Source organism: Bubalus kerabau, chromosome 8, assembly GCF_029407905.1.
Source record: "Bubalus kerabau isolate K-KA32 ecotype Philippines breed swamp buffalo chromosome 8, PCC_UOA_SB_1v2, whole genome shotgun sequence".
In the NCBI taxonomy this organism is placed as follows: Eukaryota; Metazoa; Chordata; class Mammalia; order Artiodactyla; family Bovidae; genus Bubalus; species Bubalus kerabau.
The window spans coordinates 46,501,659-46,517,539 of NC_073631.1; the positions used below are offsets into that span (position 1 = coordinate 46,501,659).

The following is a 15,881-nucleotide window of genomic DNA, read 5'->3' on the forward strand; positions in this document are numbered from 1 at the left end:
AAGCAACATTTAAATGTGCATCAAAAGAGGAATGGATAAAGAAGACATGGTACATATATACAATGGAGTATTATTCATCCATTAAAAAAAATGAAAGAATGCCATTTGCAGCATCATGGATAGATCTAGAGATTATCACAGTAAGTGAAGTCAGACAGAGAAAAACAAATACATGATATTGCTTAATGTAGAATCTAAAGGGTACAAATGAACTTACCTACAAAACAGAAACAGAAATACAATTACAGAAAACAAACTTATGGTTATTAGGAGGTAAGTGGGGTAGGGGGAGGGATACACTGGAAAACGGACTGACATGCACACACTACTATATGTAAAACAGAAAACTAATGAGGACCGACTGTAGAGCACAGGGCACTCTATTCAATACCTCTCTTAATGGTCTATATGGGAAAAAAATCTAAAAAAGTGGATATACGTAAAACAGATTCACATATACCTGAAATTAACACCAAACTGTAAGCCAACTATACTCCAATAAAAATTAAAAAAAAATAAAATAAAGTGAAGAAACTCAGGACAGGATGCAAAGAGACATGAGAAGAGACAGCAAGGAAACCTAATGTGGTTTAGAGTAGCAAAGGCATCTCTTTCAAGTTGAGTCTGAACTTGGGTATGTGGAGTAGAAGTGTGGAACTAGGGATGGAAGGATAATGGATGGAGAAAGTTCTAGGCAGCAAGGAGCACAGAGCAGAAGCTAAAGATTAAATGAGAATATAAATTATCCAGAACCTTAGAAGACATTTTAAAGAATTTTAACATTATCTTATAAACAAGAAAGTGACATGATCAAACACGCATTTAGATCCCTAGTTATCACTTAGGCTGTAGAATGAAGAATGAATTCAAATATCATAGATGTGAAGTAGAGAACCCAATGAGGAAGGAGTTATACAATAATTTAGGTTAGAGCTAATTAGGTTTGAGATTAATTAGCCTTCAACTAATTCTAATAGAAAGGAAGGAGTAAAAGTAGATAGATGTGAAAGAGTGGCTAGAAGCGAAAAGACTTATCTTCAAGTCTGATAAAGGAGAAGTGTAGAATCAAGTTTTCAAACTTGAGCATTAAGATAAGGTGCATACACAGAAAGACAAATGTGGGTAAGGAAAAAAACTGAGGTGTGAACATATTACTCTTACAGTTCTATGGAACATCTAATAGTGGTGATGTCAAGGAGACAACTGAATACACAGATCTAAAACTCTGGACTAAGCTAAAATTTGAGGAGTGCCAACAAGAGACACTAGAAAACTAACAGGGTCATGAACAAAGCCAGAGATATTACTGTAAAACGGTTTTACATTAAGTAAAAAAGATAACTGTAAAAACTAAAGCAAATGTTAAAACGGCTACAGCAGAGATAAGGAAAATGGCAGGGGAGGCTAAAAGGGGAAGGACAAATGGAATGTAAATGGTTAAACTGAGGACCAGAGTAAAGGTGAAGGGACCATGTCTAATCTTGGGGTCCTCAGAGGCCTTTTCAAAACTGGACAGCTGGTTACCTGAGATCTAATGATGTTAGATTATTTACTCCTCACAGAAAAAGCCCTCCACGTACATATACAAAAGCACACACATGCTAACTGGACAAACTCTCCAATCCGCATAACAACATTTTTAAACCCTATTCATGGACTCACTACTAATTTGAGATGCATCTGATAACAGAACTCTAACAGGGTACTTGCCTGCATCTTAAACTCACATCCATCTTTGTGAACCAGTTCTGTTACAGGGGTACCCAACATTTTTCAATAAATGCTCATTCTCTTCATCTGAAACCATAAAATAACATATAAATCCTCCTTTCTTGCTATATATTTGAAAACCTTGATGTCCTATCACACATTCCCTCAAACTTTTTTTTGCCTTTTCATGTCCAGAAGTACCAATCATTTTACCACTAAAGTCACTTCAATTCTCTACTACAATTGTCTCAAATATTCCTGACTCTAATTTTCTCAGCTGACCCATCCTATACAATGCTACTAAATTAATGTCCCTAAAATACCAATTTGAATATATTATCCTCCTACTTAAACAACAATTTTTCATCAAAACCCAGTTCATTTACTTGGCAAACTATCTCAACAATGCAAAGTACAATTCTGGATGAAGGAGATATTGAAAACATAAACACAGTTTACACAGTAGTTTAGAGCTACATCTTTGAAGTCAAACTATCTAAAGACCTATTTTATATTCCTCAGCAAGTTACTTACTCTGAGCTTCCATAAAGCACTTTCAAAAGGTTACTATCTAACTAAACTCTAAAGATGTAAAATTTAAATCTATATAAAGTATAGTATGGAGAAGGCAATGGCATCCCACTCTAGTGCTCTTGCCTGGAGAGTATAGTATAGTTCTAAGTTGCTAAGTATAGTTCTATAAATGGTAACTCTTGTCCTTATTACTGTTGTTTCTGTCCTCAAGAAGTTTATATTCTAGCTCAAATTGCACCTAAGTACGCATTGCATCAGCTTACAGCCTGTCTCAAAAAAGGCAGACAGAATTTATTAATTCTGATATTTTCATTATCCTCAAAAGAGAAAACTGAAAATGCTATTTATTCCCTTAAGCTATAAAGTTCATCAGCAAATTATGCCAGAAAATAAATCAAGGACATGTGCTTTCCAGAATATTACTTCACATGTCAAAGCAGACAAAGTGGTTCTGAATTAAATAATATGTAAAGAAAATAAATATATCTGTTCTTTAAAAAAGCTGACAAGAGCAGCTACTGAAATTTACACTGCAAAGAGGACAGATAAAATTAATTTCTTAATGAAAAAGTACTATTTACTTTCTTTAATCAGATACAAGGCAAAGATCATAAAATGGCTAAAACAATAGCTGTTGTGAAGGAACTAACATAATCAAATTAATAAACAGGAACTCATATAGGCATATACTCAATTCATATTAACCCAAAGAGGACATAATGGAATAGAGATTATAATTTTGAAATATATATATTTAACCCTATTAATGTTACAGTTATTATGTTTAAAAAAACAGGGCTTTTCTACTATACTTGATAAAGGCTTGAAAAGAACAAAAAAAGAGAGAGAGAAATTGGAAAACATAAACTAAATGAAATGCAAGCACTAAATATAAAAAGGAAAAAGGCAAACAAACTACACTCATCATAGTCTAATTGCCTTTAAGTAGGGTTGTTCATTAGAAATCACATCTGGAGCTTTAGAGAAAAAAACACCACCACCACCTGGGCATCTGTTATTTTTCAGAAAATTCCAAGATAACTTGAATGTGCATCTGGAAAATAGGAAACTAAGCTGTATATAGTATTACTGACTAAACTCCAGATTTTGTTCAAATTTCACAACTTTTTATGCTACTGTCCATTATTTTGTTCTCATAACTTGACCAAGTTTCCACATTTTATTTAGTTGCATTGAGCAGCTTCAGCTGCATGCAACAAATACTGATAAAACTCTTTTCATTTTTATCCTGTTACAAACATTTTCTGATTTTCTTTGTTATGGCTTCTTAGATACAGACATCATTTAAAGGTGGACATTTAATTTCCAAACACATGGGTTTTTTAAGCATCTTTGATGTTAATTTCACATTTAAATGCTTTCATTTTTATAATCACCCTCTGTGGTTTTTGGTCTTTTAACTTTATGAGGTTTTTTTCAATAGCTAAGTCAAAGATCTCTCTGGGTAAATGTCACATTGCTGAAAATATGTGGGTTTATTTCAAATATCTTTTGATACTGATTTCTAACATAATTCCACAGTGATATGAGAAGCAGGCTCTGTATGATTTCAATACCTTTAGACCATGAAATTTTTGCACCTTGTTTTATGTCCCTGGATATGTTCCAGTGTCTCCTGGTTTACAGTCAATGGGAACTTGAATAGAATCTGTATCCTGCTGTTGTGTGAAAATTCTATAAATCTTAATTATGTTGAATTGGGTCCTAGTGCTTTTACTATATCCTTCTACTTTTCTATTCATATCTATTACCTTTGGAGAGTCTGATATTGAAACTCTGACTAAAAATCTTTATTTGTCTACTTAAAAATATTGCAATATATATTGGAACTATATGTAACTTTGTTCTGTATGTTCCAAGTTTCCTGTAAATGTGTTATCAAACTTTCATAATTTAAAAAATAATTTTTATAAAGTCAATAGGGGCTGTTTATTTTTGGTTCATTTACCAATACTGTAACAGATTATCAATTACAGTAACCAGATGATAACAATCAATATTTAAATAAAAGCATACTGAAAGCAGCTTTCCAAAATTTAAACTATTATGAATTAAGAATTCAAGAAAGGTATTTACCATAAGATTCTATTCATATCAACGGATTTACAGTATTTACCTTGGCACACAAAGCACCCGAAGTATATAAAAACAGACAGCCAAATTTTAACCTAAATATAAGAGTAGCAATTTACTCTGAATTTACCACCCCCAAAACTAATTTATTTTTTATTTAGAAATAGTTTGGCATCATTTTAACCCCCAATGAAATGGCTAAAAAATAGAGGAAAACAATAGAATGGGAAAGACTACAGATCTCTTCAAGAAAATAGGACATACCAAGGGAACTTTTCATGCAAAGATGGGCTCAATAAAGGACAGATATGGTATGGACCGCACAGAAGCAGAAGATATTAAGAAGAGGTGACAAGAATACACAGAAGAACTGTATGAAAAAGATCTCACAACCCAGATATTCACAATGGTGTGATCACTCAACTAGAGCCAGACATCCTGGAATGGAAAGTCAAGTGGGCCTTAGAAAGCATCACTACGAACAAAGCTAGTGGAGGTGATGGAATTCCAGTTGAGCTATTTCAAATCCTAAAAGATGATGCTGTGAAAGTGCTGCACTCAATTTGCCAGCAAATTTGGAAAACTCAACAGTGGCCACAGGACTGGAAAAAGTCAGTTTTCATTCCAATCCCAAAGAAAGGCAATGCCAAAGAATGCTCAAACTACCGCACAATTGCACTCATCTCACACGCTAGTAAAGTAATGCTCAAAATTCTCCAAGCCAGGCTTCAGCAATATGTGAACTGTGAACTTCCAGATGTTCAAGCTGGTTTTAGAACAGGCAGAGGAACCAGAGATCAAATTGCCAACATCGGCTGGATCACTGAAAAAGCAAGAGAGTTCCAGAAAAACAACTATTTCTGCTTTCTTGACTATGCCAAAGCCTTTGACTGTGTGAATCACCACAAACTGTGTAAATTCTGAAAGAGATGGGAATACCAGACCACCTGACCTGCCTCTTGAGAAACCTGTATGCAGGTCAAAAAGCAACAGTTAGAACCGGACATGGAACAACAGACTGGTTCTAAATAGGAAAAGGAGTATGTCAAGGCTGTATATTGTCACACTGCTTATTTAACTTCTATGCAGAGTACATCATGAGAAACACTGGGCTGGATGAAGCACAAGCTGGAATCAAATTGCCAGGAGAAATATCAATAACCTCAGATATGCAGACGACACCTTTATGGCAGAAAGGGAAGAGGAACTAAAGAGCCTCTTGATGAAAGTGAAAGAGGAGAGTGAAAAAGTTGGCTTAAAGCTCAACATTCAGAAAACTAGGAAAATGGCATCCGGTCCCATCACTTCATGGCAAATAGATGGGGAAACAGTGGAAACAGTGGCTGACTTTATTTTTTAGGGCTCCAAAATCACTGCAGATGGTGACTTGAGCCATGAAATTAAAAGACGCTTGCTCCTTGGAATAGAAAGTTATGATCAACCTAGATAGCATATTGAAAAGCAGAGACATTACTTTGTCAACAAGGTCCATCTAGTCAAGGCTATGGTTTTTCCAATAGTCATGTATGGATGTGAGAGTTGGACTATAAAGAAAGCTGAGTGCCGAAGAATTGATGCTTTTGAACTGTGGTATTGGAGAAGACGCTTGAGAGTCCCCTGGATTACAAGGAGATCCGACCAGTCCATCTAAAGGAGATCAGTCCTGGGTGTTCATTGGAAGGACTGAGGTTGAAGCTGAAACTCCAATATTTTAGCCACCTGATGTGAAGAGCTGACTCCTTTGAAAAGACCCTGATGCTGGGAAAGATTGAGGGCAGGAGGAGAAGGGGACGACAGAGGATGAGATGGTTGGATGGCATCACCAACTCAATGGACATGAGTTTGGGTAAACTCCAGGAGTTGGTGATGGAAAGGGAGGCCTGGCGTGTTGCAGTTCATGGGATCACAAAGAATTGGACACGACTGAGAGACTGGACTGAACTGAAACGGCTAATTCAAGCAGGGATCATGAAGTAATACTAAAGTCATCAGGTAAAAAACAATTGGCAAAGTAAGTATTTACAAAGTTTCACCCCACAGATTATAAACTAAATACAAGGTGAAAAATAAACGATTAAAATGGTGACACTGGTCATCTCAACCAAGTGATCAAATGTAACATGATTACTTACAGCAAAATCTGAATATTGCAGGCCTCCTGATGGGCCACAATATGAAGCACATCTGTGAAATATTCTTACCAAATCTATTTAATCTGAAATCAATCATGCCTTTAAACCTTACTTTCAAAGAAATACAAAGGAACAAATTCAATACTACCACAATAAAGCAACTCTTTAAAAATCATAAAAATAGAAAAATCTATAACAAGTATCTTAAACTAGTATTTTCAAAAAGTCAACTTATCATATGAAAAAGTAACCAGAATAATTTTAGATTAAAAAAAGAAAACAGAAAATGTTTCAGTACAATGAGGGGTTTGAGGGAAATTGGAAGAATTTGTATATGGACTAGCTATATTAAGTTTCTTAACTGTTCTATTATTATGGTTATGTAGTTAATTGTAGGACATGAGGGCTGGAATATTTAAGAAATGTAGTATCATGTCTACAATTCAGTTTCAAATGATTCAGTGAAAATATATGATAAAATATTAACAGAAGGAACTCAGTAAGGAAAATCTATACAATATCATCATGTTGTTCTTTCAACTTCTCTGAATTCTAAATTTTTTCATAATAAAAAGTTAGGGGAAAAATAATTTGTAAAAATAAAGTTCATCTTTACTCTCTTCCTGTTATCACAGTCTAAAAGGAAAAAAAATCAAGTTAACTGTGTAAAAAAGTAGGCTCAGATCTTAGCAGAGACAGGGTTGATTCAAATTCTTCACACATTAGCTATGCAATTCTGAAAAAGATAAACAAATCTCCAAGTATTAATGGAAAAATATTAAGCTAACACCATGGCACCTGATAAGCACTCAATAAAAGCCTTTTCTTTCTCCCACCAAACCCCTCATTTTTTTTTCCCACTATACTGATGTGGTTGAATGCACACTGACTTTGCAAGTATCTACATCAATTAGCTGTTATTGGAGTTTGTTTTCTTACTTATTTAGTTTTCAGATACTACAGAGTTAACCTTAAAAATAACAACAATAAAACAACAAACCTAACCTAACATCTGGGGACTGCTGATGAAAATGTAAAATGGTGTGACTGATATAAAAAAGACTTATGGGCAAATATAAATGTAACAATAATAATAATAAAATTATTATAGCATTCAACAATTCTACTTCTGAGGTATACACCCAAAAGAATTGAAAGCAGAGATTCAATTGGGTATCTGTACACCCTGCTCATAGCAGCATTATACATTATAGCCAAAAAAACAGAAGAACTCAGACATCTATTAAAGAATGAATGCATAAACCAAATGTGGTATATACATATAATGGAATATTACTCAGCCTTCAGAAAGGAAATTCTAACACATGCTGCAACATGGATGAACTCTGAAGACATTATGCTAAATGAAGTAAGTCTGTCACAAAAGGACAAATACTTCAATTCCACTCATACGAGGTACTTAAGAGTCATCACATTCAGACAGACACAAAGTAGAATGGTGGTGGGCTGGGGCTGGGGTGAGCAGTGGGGAAGAAAAAGAGGAGTAATTCTTTAAAGGGTATGGAGTTTCAGTTTGGGAAGAAGAAAAAAGTTCTGAAAATGGCTGGTGCAGTGGTGGTAGTTGCATAACAATTTGAGTGTACTTAATGCCAGTAAACTATAACTTAAGAATGACTAAAACTCTTGTATGCAAGACAGCAAATGAGACACAGATGTATAGAACAGTCTTTTGGACTCCGTGGGAGAGGGCGAGGGCGGGATGGTTTGGGAGAACGGCACTGAAACATGTAGAATATCATACGTGAAACGAATCGCCAGTCCAGGTTCGATGCAGAATACAGGATGCTCGGGGCTGGTACACTGGGATGACCCAGAGGGATGGTATGGGGAGGAAGGTGGGAGGGGGGTTCAGGATGGGGAACACGTGTACACCCGTGGCAGATTCATGTCAACGTATGGCAAAACCAATACAATACTGTAAAGTAATTAGCCTCCAAAAAATAAATTATTAATTTTTAAAAAAAAGAATGTTAATTTCATGTTCTGTGTATTTTACTAGAATTTTTAAAAATAATTTTTGAAAAGGAATCTAAAAAATACATAAGCTTATTTATTTCAGGAGATACTGAAATACTGTTTCTGATAGTTTGGGAGTGGAAGAAAACTGCAGTCTTTAAAGTATTTGTTAAGTCACTCAGTCATGTCCAACTCTTTGCAGCCCCAGGGACTGTAACCCGCCAGGCTCCTGTGCCTATGGAATTTTCCAGGCAAGAATACTGGAGTGGCTTGCCATTTCCTACTCCAGAGTATCTTCCTGACCCAGAGATCCAATCCACATCTCTTATGACTCCTGCATTGGCAGGCAGATTCTTTACCACTAGCACCACCTAGGAAGCTCCTCTTTAAAGTACCAATATATATACTGAATTGTTGAAATTTTACAAGCATTATTCTATAATGAAAAGAAAATTCAATGCTAATTATCTGGGGGTTAATGATATATATTCAACATATGCTTTAAAATACTTCAGCAAAAAACAAAAAGAAGTAAAGGAGAAGAAACAAAGCATGAATTGTAAATTGTTGGTAATTGTTGAAAACAGGATGATGGATAGACCCAGAAGACACATGGCTCTGGTTTCCTTAGTATTAAATATTTTCATGATAAAAAGTTAAATATTTAAAAAAAAAAAAAAGTTAAATATTTTCAACCTACAATTCAAAAAAGATAATATGTATAAAGTTTAATGTATTCAAAATGTTTAAAGAAATAAAAAATTACTTTAGTTGGTAAGAATGTACTTTTATTATTAATTCTCCTTAATGACACACACACAAAAATTTTACAGAAGCCACAATTATCTCATCAGAATTCTTTTTACTGTAGTTCAGTCACTCAGTCGTGTCTGACTCTTTGCAACCCCATGGACTGCAGCAAGCCAGGCCTCCCTGTCCATCACCAACTCCCAGAGCTTACACAAACTCATGTCAATTGAGTCGGTGACACCATCCAACCATCTCATCCTCTGTCGTCCCCTTCTCCTCCTGCCTTCGATCTTTCCCAGCATCAGGGTCTTCTCCAACAAGTCAGTTCTTCACATCAGGGGTCCAAAGTATGGGAGTTTCAGCTTCAGCATCAGTCCCTCCAATGAACACCCGGGACTGATCTCCTTTAGGATTGACTGGTTGGATCTCCTTGCAGTCCAAGGGACTCTCAAGAGTCTTCTCCAACACCACAGTTCAAAAGCATCAATTCTTCGGTGCTCAGCTTTCTTTATAGTCCAATTCTCACATCCATACATGACTACTGGAAAAACCATAGCTTTGACTAGACAGACCTTTGTTGGCAAAGTAATGTCTCTGCTTTTTAATATACTAAGTTGGTCATAGCTTTTCTTCCAAGGAGTAAGTGTCTTTAATTTCATGGCTGCAGTCACCATCTGCAATGATTTTGGAGCCCAAAAAAATAGTCTCTCATTGTTTCCATTGTTTCCCCATCTATTTGCCATGCATTGATGGGACCAGATGCCATAATCTTAGTTTTCTGAATGTTGAGTTTTAAACCAACTTTTTCACTCTCCTCTTTCACTTTTATCAAGAGGCTCTTTAGTTCTTCTTTGCTTTCTGCCATAAGGGTGGTGTCATCTGCATATCTGAGGTTATTGATATTTCTCCTGGCAATCTTGATTTACTCTAAAACCAAGTACTATTTTTTCAATATCCTATTTATATAGTTTATCTGTAATTTGAAATTTTTAATTCATTTGAGGATGGTGAAAAATGAATGAGTTACTGTTAACTGTAATACAAACTTCTGAAATATAAACTTCTTTGAACAAGTTAGTACGACTCATACTAATACCAAAAATTCTCAGAAACCTGTATACCAATGGGAAAACTATACAGGTTATACCTACCCATGAATTAAGTGAAACTAAATGTCTCCAATGTCTTCTATAGGAAAGAAGAGTTAGGGACTAACATCCCTATAAATGCCTACAATATGCCAGGTTCATGTAATTTCACGCTGTGAAAAGGAATATCTACAGTAACAGATGAGTATGAGCTCAAAAAGATTAAGTCGTTTCACTAGTGTCCCACAAATAGGCACAAATCAAAATTAAGGCTAAAATTTAAGATCTTTTCTTGAAAAACAGACCCTAACAATAAGGGGAAGGAAAAAAAAAACTGAAAACATAAATTCCATTTTTAATATAACTATGTGAAATTATAATTGTAACCTGAAATACAACTTACAAAGACAGAAAGCCGATGGTGGAATAAATGACCTGGCATAATGAAAGAAGGTTAATATAAATCCCTATAGAAAGAAACAATAAGAAACAACTCTGTTTACACCACAGTACCTCAGAAAGGCTTAGAAATTTGAGGTGCTGGGAGAGGCAAGATGACAGAACCATACTGCCTCACCCTCCCACCTCTGCACACGCCCCCCTCCCCCTCACACACACACTCCTAAGGGAATGAGAGGTATTCCGCAAAACTGAATCAGAGTGTGGCTCCAGTCTCAGGGATGCCACACACAGAAAAAGGGAGAAATGACATGCTGGTATGAAAACAAGCAGATAAACTGAAAATTTATAAATCAGTGAGATTTGTAGCTTTCTTCTCATATCCAGCCTTAGAACCCTAACATCAAAACTCATTACTTCTGCCAATCCTCTCCTCTCTCCATTATTCCATTTATACAGATGAACAGAAAAATGAAGGAAGAAACTGAAAAAGCCTTCTTACCCACCACCTACAGGAAAACAGACAAAGAAAAGATAAAAAACAAGGGAGTTCATTAGTCACTAAGCTATGAGAGGGCTTCCCAGGTGGCTCAACAGTAAAAAAAATCTGCCTGCGAAGGCTAGAGACACAGGTTCAATCCCTGGACCGGGAAGAACCCCTGTAGGAGCAAATGGCAACTCACTCCAGTATTCTTGCCTGGAAAATCCCATGGACAGAGAAGCCTGGGGGGCTACACAGTCTATGGGTTGCAAAGAGTCAGACAGGACTTAGTGACTGGGCACTCACGCATGCTCATGCATGCCCAGTGAGCTTTCAATCATTCTCCTGATTATAAAGGAACTGCTAAGGATCATACAGATCTGAAGAAAGCTCTGAGCAAAAAGAAAGAGACCAAAACAAACAGAAAAAAAAGTTAGAGGAAGCAGATACAATGCAAGGCATGGAAGAACATGCCAAAGAAACTGTAATTAATATCCTTGAAGAGGTAACAGAAGATGCTGTACCTGTGAAAAAGAAATAAAATGCTATAATACGGACAGAGAAGAGTTCATAAAACATTTTTTTAAAAAAAGACATCTGAAATTTTAAAACTTGGTTAAAGGATTGAAATCTCCCAAATAGAACAGATGACAGCTGTTTGGAGATCAAAGTTCTCAATGTCAATACTGGAAGCCAGGCAATAAGGTAACACTTCCAAACTTTTAAGGGAAAATAATTTCCGATACAGAAATCTCTCAACAGTCCAACAGTCAAGTGTGAGGGTAGAAATAAACCTTCCCAAGCCAAAATGAAGGAACAAACCAAAAGGAAGGCATGGGATCCACGAAAAAAGGACTCAACAAAAGTGAAATAAACTCCCAGAATGTCCCAAGATGACAGCTTTGAGGCAGGCTTAAACAGAGAACAAACCAGAATAAAGCGGGAAGAAAGACAGCTATAGAAGGGATGACTACAGGAATAAATGGAACTGCTAAGTTTATCTGACAGATTTGACCATGTGGAAAATTGTACTGAGAAGCATTTTATGGAGCTGCTAGAGGGCAGAGAGAGACAAAACTTAGCAAATGAAAAAACAAAGTATGGAAAACAAAAGGTTACATGATAAAATAAAAATCACAGTAAACTACTATCTCACCAGTGACAAATATTTGGTCAGAATAATTCAGGTTAAGAATACTCTTAACCTGAATTTAATCTAAAATTGCAGAATAAGAGTATTAGAAAGATGAAGAAAAAGCCTAGTTTGAAAAATCTTTGAACATCTATCCCTTTAAAATCACTGATATTTACATATATCAAATTATTCAATTCTAAGGAAAGCCTCTATTTTCATTAAATTCTGTAACTACACTTTCAAGGCAAAAAATTAGTGAAATGCCCTGGTTTTGTCTTGGGATCCTTTGCAAGGTCATTCTTAAGGAAGTAAGTTAATAAAGGCAAAGCAAAAATGCTAACAAAAATCAGAAAACTGATACAAGTTTTATTGGTTACCAGATTCAGTTAAAGCAGCTTACTATCTAGTAATATGTCTGTTCTATTTTTTGCTATAAGTTAAATGGTGAACACCAGCAAATATTCACTTTTATCTTCTACACTTATCAGTTAATAATTTATTCAGTCTTACAGGAAAATGGGCTGTGACCTCTTTAGTAGATTACGTCTTTATACAGCAAAACTTGGTTATTCATAGTTTTAAAAATCTAAGATGTTTTCTACTTTTTCTTTTTATAAGAAAGAAATTTAACTTTTACTTGATGACTCAGGCTATCATGCAAGTCAGCTCCAGCACTATGACAAGATGGCCTCAGAGTTTTTAGGTGTGTGAGGCATCAGTCCTTATACTTAACGGACCTACACTGGTAAGTTTTTATAATCCCCCGTCCATCACTTTTAACTTTCAGATATGCTGTCAACGGATATGTCCTCAATCTGGACTGACCCATCTTTTATAAAGGGTTTAAAAAAAAAAATCATGCTTCTGACTCAAGTAACATTTAAATGCCCTACTTTTCACACACACACATACACACACTTTCATTTAATCCAAATAACTTCTGCTGGAATGGTAGCCAATGTGAAAATGCAGCAGTTCTGACTGAAAACTTGTAAAAAAAAAAAATTCTACTAATAAATACAGGAGCTTAATTCTTTAATGGAGTTTGGGGGCTCGATCAGATTTTCATCATGAAATTTACCATCAAGACACTAAAAGCAATCCTCCTCACTGACTTTTAGTTTTTTCTCTATAAAAACAGCATTTCCATCCAAGAAAGAGAAGAAAATTTTACCATAGTGTTACTATCTAGTCACTACTCAAAAAACCTATAAATCATGAAAAAACATCTTAATGTAAAAGCTATCATTGCTTATATTCAGGCTTAATAATGTAAGCTACAGCCTTCAACAGAGGATTCTAAATGCAATTTAAGATTAGAAAACATTTTATTTAACAGCCATTTCACTTTAAAAGTGATTTATGTGCTCCATTTTTTGAGTCAGAATTATTAAAGAATGCTTATTTATTTTCAGCCATTCCATGTTATATCCATATTCACTTCCTCAAAGAACTTAGAAGTGCAATTACACTGTTTACACATCACAAGTAAGACTAATACTGAGCTGTAAACGCGGACTTCCAGGCACTTTCAACTTTTAAACATAATTATTCAAACAAAATTGCTTTAAAACAAAAATCACCTAAAATCTCAGACTAAAAGTAGTATAAATCCCATCCTCAAAACCACTTTTCTAGAAACAAAACTCTCCAAAGCTGTGAGATCCTTTACCTTGTGCCAGAGTACCTGATGGCTATGCTATCAAAAATTTGCTACAGGCAGACCATCGATGTAACTCTGTTGTTACATACTCATGTGCAGCATTTTTTAAAACTGTGAAAAAATACAGAGAACTTTTCATGATCTAAGGTACCATTAAATTAGTAATGTTAAAAGTGCTTGACATTTCATTTTTTTCCTAAAACATACTTTGACAACACCGTGTATCAATGTACATTTATAATAAAGATCATTACATGCTTTCAGCTTTTGATCACATAAAAACCTAATTTTCAACCAGTCTCCACGTGTACCACTCTCAAAACATTGTGCATGAAATGGCTAAAGGGACTATCTATTTTACAAAAATACTTTCTGAAAATTATATATGCTTAGCCTACATTTTTAAAAGAAGACAGTGTAGTCCTGTCTGCAAAGACTGCTTAAGAATGCGCCTTCCTCACAAGAGCGTAAAGCAATTATCCTCCATTTAAAAATAAATTAAAAAAAAATAAAGAGTAAAGAATCGGCCATTCTCTGATGCTAAAACATTCTGCAGCCAAGTATATGGTCTGGCCAAAAAAAAAAGTCAATGTTCCTGATTTCATCACTTGCTGCAAGAAAGGAAAAAAAAAAAAAAAAAGAATATGGCTGAAAATTCTTTTTGAAGGGTGGTATTTCAAATAGGACCACTCAAAATACTCAAGGGAGAGGAGTGTGGAGGGAGGGTACCTTATGAAACAGCACACTCCAGGCCCTGCACACTACCTCATTTCCCTAATAGGGATGAAAAGCTCAGGCCTCTGGTAGCTTCCAGCTGACGCCAATGCTCTCCACACCCCTTTTCTTGATAGGATTTTCTGGCGTTGGGAGCCAGTGTCACAAATATAAATTCGTGACCATGTCTAAACGGTCTAATAATCAAGCACATCTTTTACAAGACCAAACCTTTCCCGATCCCGTTCCCTCAAATCTCCCTCCATAGCCAAACACACCCAGGCGGGTCCTCTAGATCGAGTTCTACAAACCCTGCCGCGCATTAACTAGGAGGCAAAAACGATACAGAAAATGAGTTTCGGCCATTCCCCACTCTGCGACCGAAATTACAGGCTCCATTTCCTGTCCCCACGGGGACCGCAAAACAGCCTGCAGTGAACGGGAAGCCCCCCGCCCGCTCCCGGCTGGCGCACGCGGCCCCCGCGCGCCCCCAGCCCGCGCCCCGCGGGCGCGAGCTCGTGCCTGGGACCCCGGGCGCCCTCCCCTCCCCACTGCCGGCTTCGGCACCCACCTCGCGGCAGCGGCTTCATCTCCCCGTTCTCCTCGCGGGAGGCCCCACCAGCTTCGCCCGCCCCGCCGAGACCGTGCCTCCTTCTTTCCTTCTCTCGCTTCTCCTTGGGTCTGCGCGGCTTGGCGCTGGCCGAGGCGGCGGCGGCGGGCACCAGGAGATGGTGAGGCTGAGCGTGTAGCAGCGTAGGAGGCACCAGCAGTTTGCGCGGCACCGGCTGAGAGGAGGAAGCAGAGACAGAGGAGGGGACGGCCGTGCCAGCGGAGAAGGAGAAACTGCTCCGAGCAGACGACGGGGAGGGGGCAGCGGACAGAGCGGCAAAGCTCCAAGACCCAGGGCTGCCATAGCTCTGAGGCGAAGGTGCGGCGGGAGACTGCAGCTGCCTGCTGTTACCGCTGCTCGCTCCTTCACCGTTCAGTCTACGCGGCGCCTTCTTCTCCTCAGTCCGGATCTTCTTGGCGGACAGAGGACCCGGCGGGTCCCGGGATGGGGCTTGCAGTTTGCCAAACGAGTCTTTCTCCGAGACGGCGGCGGGGGCGCCTTGCATTAGGCTCGGCGGTTCCGCCATTTTGCGCTCCTGTTGTATTTACTCTCCTCCGCTCCCGGGCGCGGGGCAGGGGCGGGCTCTCCTTGGGG

General features: G+C 37.3%; 1 protein-coding gene across 3 annotated transcripts in view; it reads right to left on the reverse strand.

Moving 5' to 3' along the window:
• The window catches only part of RSBN1L (round spermatid basic protein 1 like), an 85,132-nt gene extending 69,253 nt beyond the window's left edge, over positions 1–15,879 (reverse strand). For all 3 annotated transcript variants that reach the window (XM_055590150.1, XM_055590149.1, XM_055590151.1), the window contains exon 1: positions 15,249–15,879. In XM_055590150.1, coding sequence (XP_055446125.1) covers positions 15,249–15,813 — 565 coding nt within the window. In that variant the 5' untranslated portion in view covers positions 15,814–15,879. The remainder of the gene's footprint in view (positions 1–15,248) is intronic.
• Between the last annotated feature and the right edge of the window lie 2 nt (positions 15,880–15,881).